Below are 15,475 nucleotides of genomic sequence, written 5' to 3' on the forward strand. Positions count from 1 at the left end.
GGCAGACTAAGTGACGAGCAGTAGCCACCATAACAGACGCTGTGAAGTTCAAGGGAGGGAGAGATCAGTGCGAGACAGTGTTCAGAGATCTAGAGCTTAGCAGAATCCCAGGTTACCCACCACTTAGCACCCTTGTCCACTGGTGGAGGCTAGGTGGGTCTTTCAAGCTGGAAAAATGGGTGAGCAAAGTGTGGAAGGAACACGTGGTGGTGGTAGTGATTTAGTCACTAAGTCGTGTTGGACTCTTGCGACCCCATGGACTGTAGCCCTCCAGGCTTCTCTGTCCATGGGATTCTCCAGGCAAGAATATTGGAGTAAGCTGCCATTCCCTTCTCCAGGGGACCTTCCAGAACCAGGGATCCAACCTGCACCTCCTGCATTGCAGGTGGTCTCTTGCACGGCAGGCAGATTCCTTACCAGAACCACCAGGGAAGGCTAGAAGAAGCATGCACATGGGGTTTTGTGGACAATGGCTGGAATACGTGTGAGTGTGTGTGCACGCGCACACACAAGGGAACAGTGGGGAAATGGGTTACAAAACTAGTCTGGGATCATATTTGAATGGCCAAAGCTTAGGGATTTGTTCCTGTGATAGGGGACTAGAGAAAAAAATATTTTGAATAGGGAAGACTATACTGAAACTAATGATTGATAAAATGAATCTGGCTATCTGTGTAGTATAGAGCAGAAGGAATGCACAGGGGTATGTAAAGATGCTAGAAAACTCTATAGACGTAGCAGGAGAACAGTAGGACATAATGTTAGATTGGCATAACACTGCTTACCACCTTCTAAAATAGTGCTTACAGGGGAGAAAAGAAAGTCTAATTAAGAGAAGCATGGGCCTCCATTACTCCTCAATCTCCATTCGTAATTTTCTCACGACTACTTCTCCACGCCCCAGTGGACGTGGAGGCAAGCCACACTTGCTTGTTCATAAGTTACATAAGCATTTTTCATGATCCACTGAAGTGCTTAATGTGGGTCAAAAACAATCTTAATCTCTCTCTCTCAGGTCTAACTGAGACTTCTGTTTTGGACATATAACTGTGTTCCCAAAGTATGTTCTTAGGCATTTCAAACCCCAAATATTGACATATCTCTTATATTATGATAGTTATGATAGAACAGTTTCATAGAAAAATATTGTTTTGCCTCATTCAGACTATCCCTGAAAGAAAACCTTTCCGATAGGTTTATAAAGTGATTCAGTATTTTTCCTGCTGCTAACCCCACTGACTATTGGTATAACACAGTTGGTATCACTCCCCTGCCAACATTCAAGTAGGAAGGAACATTCCATTCAGCTTGAACAATGACTGAGGTTTTTCAGGACATTCTCAAAACTACAAATACTCACTTGAGCTCTTTAGCAAGATTCTTAGTAAAAGACCATCGTGATGCAGGAGGGTTTCCAGAAGCAGGTTCCAATTACAACCTGGCTGGGATAAGAGCAGTTTCAGTTGACCCTCGGCTGTCAGTTGTCCAGCTGATGGAGTCCTTTCAAAATGCAAGATAAAGATGAAGTAATGAAGTTAATTTATCTATGAAATTAATAGCTTTAAAGTACAGATGTAATGCTAACTCCTTTAAATGTCAATTCCTCCCAGATTACTGTGAAAATGCTTTCATGCTTGCTTACTTCAGGGTTGCTCAGGGAAGGAATTACGTTTAATCTCTACTAGCTAAAAGCAAATTAACATTTGGTAGCCTGCCAATTTTAAAACTGATACAAAATAACCATGCCTACATTTCACAGAACTATGTTTTAGTTTCATGGAGCAAAATAAAAATGATTTATGCATTTTTGAGCGCATTTATTTGTTCATTTGACAAATACATGAGTGCCTACTATGTGCTATGAACTTCTTTCACTATTCACGGAAAGATGTTACAGTATGTTTTAGCTGCTAATTTGCCATGTACTATGATTGCTGATAAAATGAAAGGAATTCAAAGCTTCTGTCAGAGATCAACCATAATCTAATTTTTTAATATGTAAAAGCCATAAATCAACAGGCAATTATCAGAACAACTCTTAAGAGTCACACTGCTATCTACTTGGGTAATCAGTTGGTCTTTTTTTAAGTCCCCCCGCCCCGGCCATGTGGACCATTATTAAGGTCTTTATTGAATTATTACAATGTTGCTTCTGTTTTATGTTTCAGTGTTGTGGCAGTAAGGCATGCGGGATCTTAGCTCCTCCACCAGGGATCAAACCTGCAACTGCTGCACAGGAAGGCGAAGTCGTAACCGCTGGATCACCAGCAAATGTCCCCTGGGTAATCAATGTATCAAAGAGAAGTAGTTCCAAAGCAAATAAGTTTCTACTTGGGAAACTACCATCTGCAGTGAATAGAAAATTAAAATCAGGTCCCCCAAATCACAGTAGTTTACCAATGAATCTGGAGATAAGGAAATGAGGTAGAAACTAAAACCTGATAACATTATTCACTTTTTCCTTCTAAAGTCTCAAGGTTTTGATTGGCTAAAGGTCACAGCATCTCAGATCAGCTTATCCACTCCAGTATTCTTGCCTGGGAAATCCCATGGACGGAGGAGCCTGGTGGGCTCTGTGCGGTCGCAAAAGAGTCGGACATGACTTATCAACTGAACAACAACAAAAACAACAACAAAGTGCAGGAAGTGACCAAACTCAATCTGACTGTGGCCATAAGGACGGTGGGAATAAGGAGGGTGGCAGCGGGAAGGAAAGAGCAATGTCAAGGTTGACTGGGAAAACCACATGTATGCTTTCGGGGGAAGAAAGCAGAGCAGAGGAAATCGTTGAGAGATGATTTGTAGCATCATTTCAAGATGAAATGTACCACGCGGTGGCCCATCCATATGGTCTAGACCAAAGTTTTCTAAAGCCTGGGCCCTGGACCAACAATATCAGCCACACCTGGGAACCTGTGAAAAATGCAATTTCCCAGGTCTTATCCCATGAGAAATTCTGGGAATGGGCCCCAGAAATCTGTGCTTTAACAAGCCCTATCCACAAGATGCTGATGCACACCAGGGTTTGAGAACCACTGTGGAAGGCAGTGCTTTTTGGAGCTTGGGTAGCAGGGTATACAGATTTTAGCACTTTATTATTTCATCAATAAAAGCTTTATCTCTCCACTCAGATTCAAGCCTCATGGGCACACTTAGTTTATATCCCAAAGCTCCTACCAAAGAACTAAGCATGTTTAAGGGCTCTGTAAATGTTAGCTGATTGACTCATCTGCTCATAAATAGACAAACCCTTAAAAAAAAAAAAGAGGATGCATTGCCAAAATGCTTGTTTAAACAAAAGTGAGAGCATTTAAAGACATAAAGTGAAATTTCAAAACATCTCCCCCTTGACTCGGCTGGGCATTTGCAACATCTCACAACCTTACGACGCACAAAATCACCTGAGCTTTGGACCAGCTCAGGCTTCCCATGTGAGACTCTGATAACATTAACTCAAACCAGAGAAACTCCCCAGTAACTGGTGAGGCAGTATTAGCTAGGAAAACCTGTGCCCTGGATGGGTGATAAAGAGAAAAGCAGGGTAAAATAAAGTAAAACTAAAATAAAATAAAAGAGAAAAGCAGGGAGTTAGTTAGCTCTCAGACCAGAGGAAGCACATCTGTCAGTTCAGCAGCTCCGAATTCCTTTGGGTGTTCCCAGGTTGGTCTGGTTCTCGCAGTCATTCCAAGGGAAGAATCCACTTGGTGAGCCCCTTCGAATGAAATATTGAAGCATATCCTCCCAATGGCTGTCCCTGTTCCCATCCTAAACCCCAAGTGCTGACTTCAAGAAACTTGCTTGGTAGATGAAAAGCAGCTAATTGTTTGTAAGTTGCGTATTAATATTTACTTAGTTTTTGAACATTTCCTACCTATCTGTTTCCTACCTATCTGTTTCGCTTGAGCTGAGTGCTGACTTGAAGGATACATTGAATGAACCGGAATATCCAGTCCGATGGAGTTTAGGAAAGGAAGGGGATAGTTGAGAGACAATTTGAAGAAGGAGACAGGGGCCAGCTCATGAAGGAGCCAAGGTGGAGATTTCGGACCTGTTAAAGCATTTTAAGGCAGACGAGATTCCTGACCTGGCTGCAGTATGGAGAATGAACTGGAGGAAGGGTTATGTTTTTGCTCAGGCCTTTCAGACACAGAATAAGGCAAGATAATTTGAATGTCATTTCATACAGCGGTATCCGAATACCTGGTTATAAATAAAACCTCTCGTTTACCAGATGGGAAGCTGTTTGTTGAAATGTACCCCAGTTCTTGGATCTTTGCACTTATCACAGATTTTGAAATGTACAGTAGAGTGACTCACTATAAGAAAAAAATAAAAGATTACAAACATTCCTCAGTCACTGAGCTCCGGGTAATAAATGCATTGAGGAGCTGCACTGGGCATATGGAGAAGCATATGCTCCCTCATCCTTTGAGCTGGTGGAGCTGTGAAAGTGAGATGAGCCTCACAGAAAATGACAAAAAGGAATTTTTTTATATATGTATCAAGTACGTACATGTTGAATTGCACTATAATACAAAGAAGAGAACAGAATTGATAAATGCACTGGAACTCATAAATCCTATATTAGCAGACAGGACAAATTTATGGCTGGGTTGTATCAGGCTTATACTCATACAGTGCTGCGTTTCTGGGCATGAAGAGGCCTAAGAACTCTTTCAAATCCAGGCAATAAAGGGGCTCAAAAATTACCTGTTTATGAAACTAACAAATTATTATTATGGAATCACTGTGAAAAATCTTGGTTGTATTTAGGTGTGTTTACTTTATGAAAATGTATCAAGTAGTTTGGAGCAGGGATAGGCTACCAACTACAGTATTCTTGGGCTTCCCTGGTGGCTCAGATGGTAAAGAATCTGCCTGCGTTGTGGGAGACCTGAGTTCGATCCCTGGGTTGGGAAGATCCCCTAGAGGCAGGTATGGCAACCCACTCCAGTATTCTTGCCTGGAGAAGCCCCATGGACAGGGGAGCCTGGAGGGTTACAGTCCATGGTGTTGCAAAGGGTTGGACATGAGTGAGCAACTAAGCCTAGTGCATCAAGTAGTTCATCTGCAGTTTCTGCAACTTTTTAGCATGTGTTCACACTGCAGTATAACGTTTAAAAATGCTACACCTATAAGTGAACAATAGCTTGACTTTCAACCACATTGTGCATGGAGCACAGGGTAAGAAAAGACTGTAGTAAAGTCAGACTACAATACAATTAGCCTCACTGTTCAGGTCACATGACCTAGGGGGTCACTGCCCCTACTATACACAAAACATGCAGAAGCTGTCAGAATAGGGGAACATTGGAACGGACTCTGAAACACACAGCTTGGGATAAAACCAAGCGATGCTGGGTGCTGTTTTTCAAGACTAGATATTTACTTTAAATGAACAGCCATTATATGGTTCCCACGTCCCTAAGAGATAAACTACATACATCCAGGAGCCATGGGTGAGAGTTCTCTCTGAAGGATACTAGAAGCCATCTTCTCACCAGAGCTCCTGATTATCCACTGGGAATTTATGTTTTCCATTCCGGTAACTCCCCACAGTGTCTGGGGAAGTGGAGATCCTGGTGTCTATGGTGGAGTGAGTTGGGGAATGCAACCTCTACCAGGGGACCATGAAAAATTCTACTAAATGTAATGTTATACCTGCCACCATCCAGTTATTTTTGAATTCCCATGCCAGTAGTCTAGCAGGCAAAGAGAGGAGCCACTCTACCAGTAAGGGTGATCACTCTGATTATCACTGAGGAGTTAGAGTCGCTACTGCACATGGGGAGCAGGGAGGAGTCTATTTGTATGTCAAGGGATTCACCAAGGAGTCAAGAAATGATGCTCTCATGACTACTAACAAGCCTAAGTAGGTGGCCGAAGTAACCACATTCTGATCAGGGAATGGCAGTCACGGTTCAGCGTCTCAAGGAGGGTCTCAATGTCTGTGCAAGGTAAGCAACACACTCACCAGATGACTGAGGGGGAGGGGAAGCCAGAATAAGTGGTAGAGGAATGGTGAGAACTTGCAGGCTCAGGAACAATGACGGCCAGGGATATGCTAGTCTGTCCCATTAACTCAAGCATAATAAAACTGTTGTCGTGTTTTGGTTTTTTTTTCCACCAGCCATCACACCTGAACCTAAATAACAAGTAGTGGATTTCAGTGGTACAAGGGTTAGCCCAAATGTCAGTGTCCCCATGTCCTCTTGCCCTTACCACTCAGTTGACACTGACCTGCCTTATACTGTCAAAATCTGCATTTCTCTACCTTCCAACAAGGTAGGTTGGAAGTACCAGCAAATGGACACCTCCAGAGTAGCCTTCAGCCAATAACCGATGAGTTTCTAATAAATTCCTCAGCATCTTCGTGCCTTTGGCAGAATAACTCTGTGAGATGCCTTTCACACTGGCTCCAAGAATTTCCCCAGAAGGTTTAAATTCCAGTTACTCCTATGATTACACTGCTCTTTATCTGCTGTCTTTCTTTCTTTGTCTCATCTACTCCCATCGAGTGTTTCTTCCACTTAGAAAATAAACTATTCTCTCGAGGACTGCTTCTTGGGGAAATGTAAAATAAGACATCAGGAGTCATGTACGGACATTAAGAGTTGGACCATAAAGAAGGCTGAGCGCTAAAGAATTGATGCTTTCAAACTGTGGTGCTGGAGCAGACTCTTGAGTGTCCCTTGGACAGCAAGGAGATCAAAACAGTTAATCCTAATTAACTGATTTGCTTTAGTTAGTAAATCAGTCGACTGATTTGTAAATCAGTCCTGAATATTCATTGGAAGGACTGATAGGGAACCTGAAGCTCCAATACTTTAGCCACCTGATGTGAAGAGCTGACTCACCAGAAAAGACACTGATGTTGGGATTGATTGCGGGCAAGAGGACAAGGGGGCGACAGAGGATGAGATGGTTAGATGCATTATCCTCAATGAACATGAGCTTGAGCAAACTCTGGGAGCTAGTGAAGGAAAGGGAGGCCTGGCGTGCTGCAGTCCATTGGATTGCAGAGTCGGACACGACTGAGCGACTGAACAACGGGAAATAAGACATGCATGGAGACACTTAGGATTTATCTCAGTCTTTGTTTCAGGAATACTGAGAAAATAGAGTAAGGTCATTTAGCCAATAAACATGGCAACCAGACTTTGAACCCAGGTTTTTCTGACTTTAAAATCCATGGCTATTCCACTACTCTGTGTTTCTTTCACTCAACCTGGTTGATATTTGGTGGGTACATGGTAATTTTCAGCCTTGAGGACGTTTGGCTCTATTCAACTTCCTTGATTGAGGATACCAAGTTTTTGACCCAAACTCAGGTTTGTGGTCTCAAGGCTGATTCCCAAATTGGAGCCATGTTATTCAAGGTATCTAGGGACTGATTTTGACCAGATGGTTCCTGTCATGGATTACTGGGTCAAATTTATACCAGAGACCATAAGTTAAATGATTCAGAGAACAAAGGCAAGGGCATAACTAAAGAGAAACCGAGAGTAAAAGCCCTAAAGTAGGAAAATGAAAGCAGAGAAGGAAAAGCTGTATTACCATTCTACTTTTGCCTTTCCAAAACTAATCCTTCCAAATCGTTCTAGGAAAATAAGACAAATATTTAGAGCAGTTCTATCATCTTTCTCTTTAATACCTAGGAAAAGAGCTTGAGGAGATTAAAAAAATCCAAATATTTGCTGCATCATTTTAATCAAAAATGTACAAATTGTATGTATTTGTAACATTGAAAATGCTTGCATACATTTTAATCTATATAATGGGTATAGCCAAGTCTCTATGACCTTTATAGTTACAGATGATTCAATAAGTAGAAACAAGACAGGCTTCACCTGCACATTTATATATAGGATTTGCTTTGATTTTTAATAATTTTGTCCACTGAGGTAGATGGTTACTCTTAGAGAGTCTCATTTTTTCAGAGTTGACGGTATCTACAATAATGGGTACACAACTTAAAGAACAAGTGTTCGACCTGTGAGGACCTAAATTATTTCTTGATTTCAGTAAACTAAACTTTTTCACTTGGGATGACCCTATTTCTCAAAAAATCATCCGAAGATATATTAGTGCCCCAAATTCATAGCCCCAGCTCCACACTTTAGAGTTACACAAGTTAGTGTATCTTATTTCTAGAAAATCTGTGAGAATCTAATTTTAATTTTAAAAACAATACTTCATGCCAATGATTACTTTTGGACTCCCCCAGAAGTGCTAGTCTAGCACCTGGGGCACTAAGATACTGGGTCCTACTGACTCCCTCAGCCACCCTTTAGAGGACCAGAAGTTATCTCTCTGGGGTCCTTTAACTATTACTGGTCCTTGTCTACCAGATAATAAAGACCTTATTAGAGGAGTTCAAGAAAGGTCTCTTCTGACATGAGACCCCACGAGAAAGTACTTCAATAATCTTTCCACTTTATCACACTTCGAGTTGGCTTTTTAACATGTTTAGATAACTGATAAGATCTGCCACTTTCTGAAACGTGGTTCTTTCCTAACACAGCAGCACTGAATGACTGTTAAGTAAGCACTTACGTGGTAGGTGCCATGTAGGCATCTAGCTAATTAAATCCTCATGACTCTGTCATGGGAACGTCTCAGAAGCTGAGGGAAGAAGATGTTGCAAGATGTGAGGAGTAGACCATGGTATCGCACCCTGTTTTCAAGTGGATCGATATGATCATATTGTATTTATGTCTCAACTTCCTCACAAAGATACAAGCTATTTAACTTTCCAAAATTACAAAACTATACAAGTCTGCAAACTTGTCTGACTCATCTGAAAACCTATAGTTGTCTTTTATCCTCTCATTGCTGGCTCCATTGCTATATTCTTTTTTATATAATACATTCAAGCCACAATAGAAAAGGAAAGATATGAAGAAATATCTAGCTTCGTCAAGTATCCAGCTCATCTGACACTTTCACTTCTTTTAATAACTGCTTCACAAATATGGCTTTTTCTCTGAAAATCTTTTCAAAGATCCGGCTGCTTGTCCATCCACACCCTGGAACAGCCATGTAAGAGCTTTGGTGTTCAAAAATCTCTCATTACTTCTCCCCTGACTGTTGGCTCTATGTCAAAGCTTGGCATCTCATCAGAGTACAAGCTCTCTAAGCCTCTTTCTTCAGTGCTATGGAACAGCCTGACAGCAGCTGCTGGGAGACCGAAGTTCTCTTTTGTCCTCCTCCCCAGATGTTCACTCCTGAGGTTACTAGAAGCCACCTCCTCAATAGAGCTTTTTTCCCATCACTGAGCTTTACCACTCAGATCAAATATTTGAAAAGAGTTAAATGTACCATTTAAAGTGGTACTATCTGAAACAATACTACAATAACTCATTTGTTCCTTAACCCACTTATTCAGTAAACTAATATTAGCTGGCTGATTTCTAGGTGCAAGGCGACGGAGACACAACACTAAGTAAAAAACAAACAGTCACTATTTTTACAGAATTTAGTGGGGAATACATATATAGTTTAAATGGTCATACAAATAAAGATGAAATTACAACTATGAAAACTCAATGAAGGAAAAGCACACGATGCTATTAGAAGATGTAGTAAGAAGTAAACTAGTCTTTGGGGTTGATGAAAAGCTTCCCTACAGAAGTCACGCCAGAGCTGAGATATGAAATTACGTTGACATTAACTAAGTGAAAGAAGAAAGCCTTTCAGGATAAGGTAAAGTGAAAGTGAAACTGAAGTCACTCAGACGTGTCCTACTCTTTGGGACCCCGTGGACTGTAGCCTACTAGGCTCCTCTGTCCATGGGATTCTCCAGGCAAGAATACTGGAGTGGGTTGCCATTTCCTTCTCCAGGGGAGCTTCCCAACCCAGGGATTAAACCCAGGTCTCCCTCATTTCAGGCAGACGCTTTAACCTCTGAGCCATCAGGGAAACTCTCAGGGTAAGGTAAGGCATGTGCAAAGATCCTGTGGCAAAAAGGAATATTTCGTGGCAAGGAAGAGTAAAAAAGGCCAATGAGTGAAAAGCAAAAATCACAGGCTAGTGTGGTATGAGAAAAGGTTGCAAAGATGGGTGAGCCACATCTACGTAGGTTTTACAGGCCATGGTAAATTTTGTGTGCATGTTGAAGGATAAAGAGGAATTCACAGAAGGTAGTGAACAGTTAAGTGTGAAATAATAAAATTTAGTTTTGAAAATAGCTTTGGATTTGAGAAGTCTCTGGCTGTAGTTTGGAGAATATTAGAAATGGGAGTCAACACATATATAGGAGGAAACAGAGGTGTCACTGAAGTAGTCAGGAAAGAGACGAAGCACTACGGCAAGGGTGGCACTATGGATAGCAGATATTAGGAGCTAAAATTAACTAGACTTAGCATGAACCGGATCTCTTGGAGAAAAGGAGAGAAGTGTTCAGGATGCCTCCTGGTCTCTGGCTTACACAACCATGTGGGTGCACGTGTGCTAAAATGCATCAGTCATGTCTGACACTTTGCGACCCCATGGACTGTAGCTCACCAGGCTCCTCTGTCCACGGGATTCTTCAGGCAAGAATATTGGAGTTGGCTGCCATGACCCCCTCCACAGGGGATCTTCTTCCTGACCCAGGGATCAAACCCATATCTCTTCTGTCTCCTGCATTAGCAGGTGGCTTCTTTACCACTAGGGCCACCTGGGAAGCCTCTACACAACCACGTGCAGGTACAATAAATCAAAATGGAAATAAAATAAAAGAGATGAGTTGGGAGGGGAGTTTCCTAAGTTCAAATATGGTCATATTGAGCTTGAGGTCTGTCTGTGTTCACTGAGTATAAATCTGAAGAAGACATTCATGTATGAGTCACACACATGAGTTAGTAGGTCTCTAGTCCTAGGAGAGGTTAAAACTAGAGATATGGATTTGGGGGCAATTAAAGTACATGAAACCAGAGGCATGTGTGACATCACCTAGAAAAGGTTCTATGATAGAATACTAAAGATGCTCAATATTTAATGGCCAGGCCAAAGCAGATGAACCTGCGAAGGAGACAGAAATTTTATTGCCCATCATTTTCCTCTAACACCTAGCACATGCCTTGCTTGGAGAAAAATTTTAAAATGCATTTATTGAAAGGATGAAATGAATATATCTTGGTAAATTGCACAAAGGAAAAGACTCACATAGCATATAGTATAATGAAGCTAAAGGTAGCTTAATATTTAAGCAGTGGGAAAAAAAAGGATATGAATCCAAAACAGGATTACATTGAGTAAAACCATAATGAAAACAAAGCATAGTAGAAAGAAATATCTACAGCTCAGAATGGACTGGCCATGAATCAAAACATCATGTTGTCATCATAAAAGAAAATGAGCAGTGTAAAATGAATGGACTGTTTACTCACACTGATTATGCTACTTGGATTCAGTGTATGGTTATGACCTACTTAGCTAAGGAAGACCTGAAAAGTATTTGGAAATATTTAAAGAACCACAAGATGATGAAAGTTGGGAAAATAAATAAAAAACATTATACTGCAACAATGGTATAATTGACTAGGATAATGTTTTTTCTTGAACATTTATATGAAAGCACAATATGCTGTCGTAGTTATCAATCCTGAGATTAATATATTCCCCACGTGCCTTAGTTTAATCTAGTATGAAACTGATTGCCCTTTCTAAATCAACTCACATTGCTAGCCTACTACTGCTAGGGATAATGAATACAGTACATTTTACTTATTGCCTTGAAAATACATATACTTTCCCTAAAGTAAACTCCTCTAAACTATTTCAGGAGTTCTAGAAGAACACGAACAATTCTATTTTTACCGATTTATATACTTCATAGGCTTTCTCTAGAAATCCTATAGACAAATGTATGATGCATACAGCTATTTATGCATCTGTAACTCTTGTTGTAAGTCTCAATCTTATGGCCTCCTTGCTCTGCTTCTTCCTTCTCACTTACTTTTAATTCATTATCTTAATATACTTAATATTGTTAAAAGTCAACTTAAATCTTTCTGAAACAATGCAAAGCTGTAAATAAACAAGCAAATAGGTGATTAAATTCCTAAGATGCATCATAATTAAATATTTTGTCTCAGCCTCACCCTTTCAAAAAAAAAATCACAATCTATTTTTAGTTTTTCACTATTTAACCCATATGTGTTTCCCTGAACAGTTCATTTTAGTTGCTAAAGTGAGGGATGGAGTTTGGAGCCTAATTTGCGGGGTAAAAACACAGAAACAGCTGATATATGTGAGGAAATGGGAAGGTGAAAATTTTAAGGTCACATGATGGTGGCCTAGGAATTCCCACTGCAATGCTTGACAGATGCAAACGAATAAGATGAGTTATTTTGAAATTACTTTTATTGCTATCCTGGCTTCCTCTGACTGTACCACTGCTCTGAACATGTTGGATCATAAATCCCATGGATCAGGTCTTCCTAAGTAGATTGTACAGAAAGGTTAGAGAGAATAACTGTTAGGTAGTCAGAGTAGAGGGGCTCATACTGTACTTGTGTGGGGGATTCAAAAAGGCAAAAGGGAGAACCAAAGGCATTTCAGGAGAGAAAATGAGATTTTAAGAAGACTGAAACCTAAGGACAGGCAATAAGTAAAAGCAAAAACTGTAGAATAACTATGTCTTAAAGACAAGAGAAGAGACTGAGAACTAGAGCAGAGAAGAGTGTTGGGCACCCCAGGAAACCAGCCAGGCGGTGTGGGAAAACCAGCCAGGCGGTGTGGGAAAACCAGCCAGGCGGTGTGGGAAAACCAGCCAGGCGGTGTGGGAAACCAGCCAGGCAGCGGCTCTTCTTGAGCAGTAGAATGGTATTTCTGTTGTTGCTGTTAGTCACTCAGTCGGGTCTGACTGTTTGTGACCCCACGGACTGTAGCCCGCCAGGCTCCTCGTCTGTGGGATTCTCCAGGCAAGAATACTGGAGTGGGTTGCCATTTCCTTCTCTGAGAATGGTATATAAAACATATTAAATAATAGTAAAAATAGTCCATAGTAATAATGGACCAAGGTTGTTCTGATGTGTTGGAGAGAAAGACTGACTGGATCTAAAAGAACTATGAGGATGAATCAATTGAAGATAATAATACATTAGGAACAGGCAACAGCTCAATGGACCACAGCCATAAAATTAAAAAATGCTTGCTCTTTGGAAGAAAAGTTATGGAACCTAGATAGTGTGTTAAAAAGCAGAGACATCACTTTGCTGACAAAGATCCATATAGTCAAGGCTATGGCTTTTCCAGTAGTCATGTATGGATGTGAGAGTTGGACCATAAAGAAGGCTGAGCGCCGAAGAACTGATGCTTTCAAACTGTGGTGCTAGAGAAGACTCTTGAGAGTCCTTTAGACAGCAAGGAGATCAAACCAGTCAATCCTAAAGGAAATCAGTTCCGAATACTCATTGGAAGAACTGATGCTGAAGCTCCTATACTTTGGCCATCTGATGGGAAGAGCCGATTCATTGGAAAAGACCCTGATCCTGGGAAAGATGGAGGGCAAGAGGAGAAGGGGGTGACAAAGGATGAGATGGCTGAATTGCATCACTGATTCAAGGGACATGAGTTTGAGCAAGCTCTGGGAGAGGTGAAGGAAGGGATGCCTGGTGTGCTCCTAATAGAAAAGACACCATGCTGAGAAGACAAGGAAAGAGTGAAAAGAAGGATCCGTTGAGGACATCAAGCTAGATTTCCAGTAATATGGTGGCTAGCTCAAGAAATATGGACAGCCAGACACAGGATGCTGGAGTAAAGGAAGTGCCCAGAGCTAGAAATCCTCTGTACAGGGGCTCTAGGGTAATACATGCGGATCAAAGAACTCCAGAAGATGAGGCTTCTCTTTCCTTTAAAAATTTATTTTTACCTTAATAAAATTAAGCTGCTTTCATTATAGGAAATTTGGAAAATGCATAGATAAAAATTAAAATCAATCACAATCCTATAATACAAAGATGCAAAGTAAAATTCTCTAATGTAGAGTTCATATACCCTTTCAATATCTGTTTTTCTATACATCCTATTTTCCTGCTGTACGTAGAGTAGTATGGCATGGTTTGTGCATGTGTGGGTGCAAAGTCACTTCAGTCATGTCTGACTCTTTGTGACCCTATGGAGTGTAGTCCCCTGGGTGCCTCTATCCATGGGATTCTCTAGGCAAGAACACTGGGGTGGGTTGCCATGCCCTTCCCCAGGGGATTTTCCCCACCCAGGGATGGAACCCATGTCTCTTACGTCTCCTGCCTTGGCAGGGAGGTTCTTCACCACTAGCGCCAGGTGGAAGCCGGTATGTTCAGCACATCTCAATTGTGTCCCATCTTCCAATAACTGTTTATTCCTTGGGAAACAGGGGTTCTCATAACCTGTAAGTTTGGGGAATTTTACACTAGATCCCTCCTTCAGGTAAACACTAGATAGGTTAGTATATCAGAGCTCCTGCAAGTAGAACCATAAAAAGATACTTTACACAATGAATAACTGACAATCTTGGGTTTTTCTTAAATCCCTGTTAACATCACCCTGAACTGTTCTCCCTCTGAACGGTGGAGGGACAGCTGTCTGGTGCTTGGGCTTTAGGAGCAGACAAGCTGAGCTTCAGAGTCTGTCTCCTAGATTTGCTCTCTACAGAAAGTTGCTACCTGCATGTCACGTTACTCTCCATGAAAGCAGACTTCACAGGCTGGGCGTGAGGCTTGAAAGAGATAACGTTCACGAAGGACTGGGCATGTCAGTTTGAGAGTTATCACTCTGAAGCCTGGGTTGGCTTTGATCACTACATCATTACTAAGCTGTAGTCTTCCCATAACTATAAATCGCAATGATTTGCCATTTAATATTTTTCAAAATCAACCTTTTTAATAACTCCACAGTCGTCTAGCACACGGCTGATCCATAAGTGAGTTGTCTAATTGCATACTGTGAGACATTTGTTTCCATTTTTTCCTTTCACAAATAATACACTGATGAATATCCTTGCATACGAAACTTTCTCAACAGCTCTGATTAATTCTTATGATTGATTCCTAGAAACAGAATTGCTGGATAACGAGCCATAATATTTTTAAGGTTTTTGATACAGTTTATTATATTGCCCTCCAGAACTTGTATCTGGTTGCATTTCCACTGTGAGCTGAGTAGTGACCACCATGTTCTAATCTTTTTGTGAAGGTAATAGTAAAGATAGATTGCTATAATTAAGCAGAAATAAAGAAAAGTCTTGCTATGTGAAAAGGCATTTGAAAGATAAACCCATTTACCCTCTGACTCCCCAGGTTCTAGATGGCTGAACAGAACAAACCTGGAGGTGGAATTCTTACAGAGCTATGCTTAAAGAAGTAACTCCAATGATTACAGGTTAAAATAAAAGCAGATAATAAAAATAGATTAAAGCAAATGTGGTAGTAACATGAGAGCAAGTATGTTTAGAAGTTTGAGAACTCATCACAATGACACAGGCTGTTTGCTTAAGTCACGCTGTTAAAGA

At 41.0% G+C, this 15,475-nt stretch overlaps 1 protein-coding gene across 1 annotated transcript in view; it reads right to left on the reverse strand.

Annotated features, from left to right (window-relative positions):
- Nucleotides 1–15,475, reverse strand: part of KIAA0825 (KIAA0825 ortholog) — a 395,065-nt gene that overhangs the window by 259,435 nt on the left and 120,155 nt on the right. The window contains exon 13 of the mRNA XM_068980982.1: nucleotides 1,361–1,500. Coding sequence (XP_068837083.1) covers nucleotides 1,361–1,500 — 140 coding nt within the window. The remainder of the gene's footprint in view (nucleotides 1–1,360; nucleotides 1,501–15,475) is intronic.

The sequence above is a fragment of the Capricornis sumatraensis genome, chromosome 9, assembly GCF_032405125.1.
Source record: "Capricornis sumatraensis isolate serow.1 chromosome 9, serow.2, whole genome shotgun sequence".
NCBI classification, from domain to species: domain Eukaryota; kingdom Metazoa; phylum Chordata; class Mammalia; order Artiodactyla; family Bovidae; genus Capricornis; species Capricornis sumatraensis.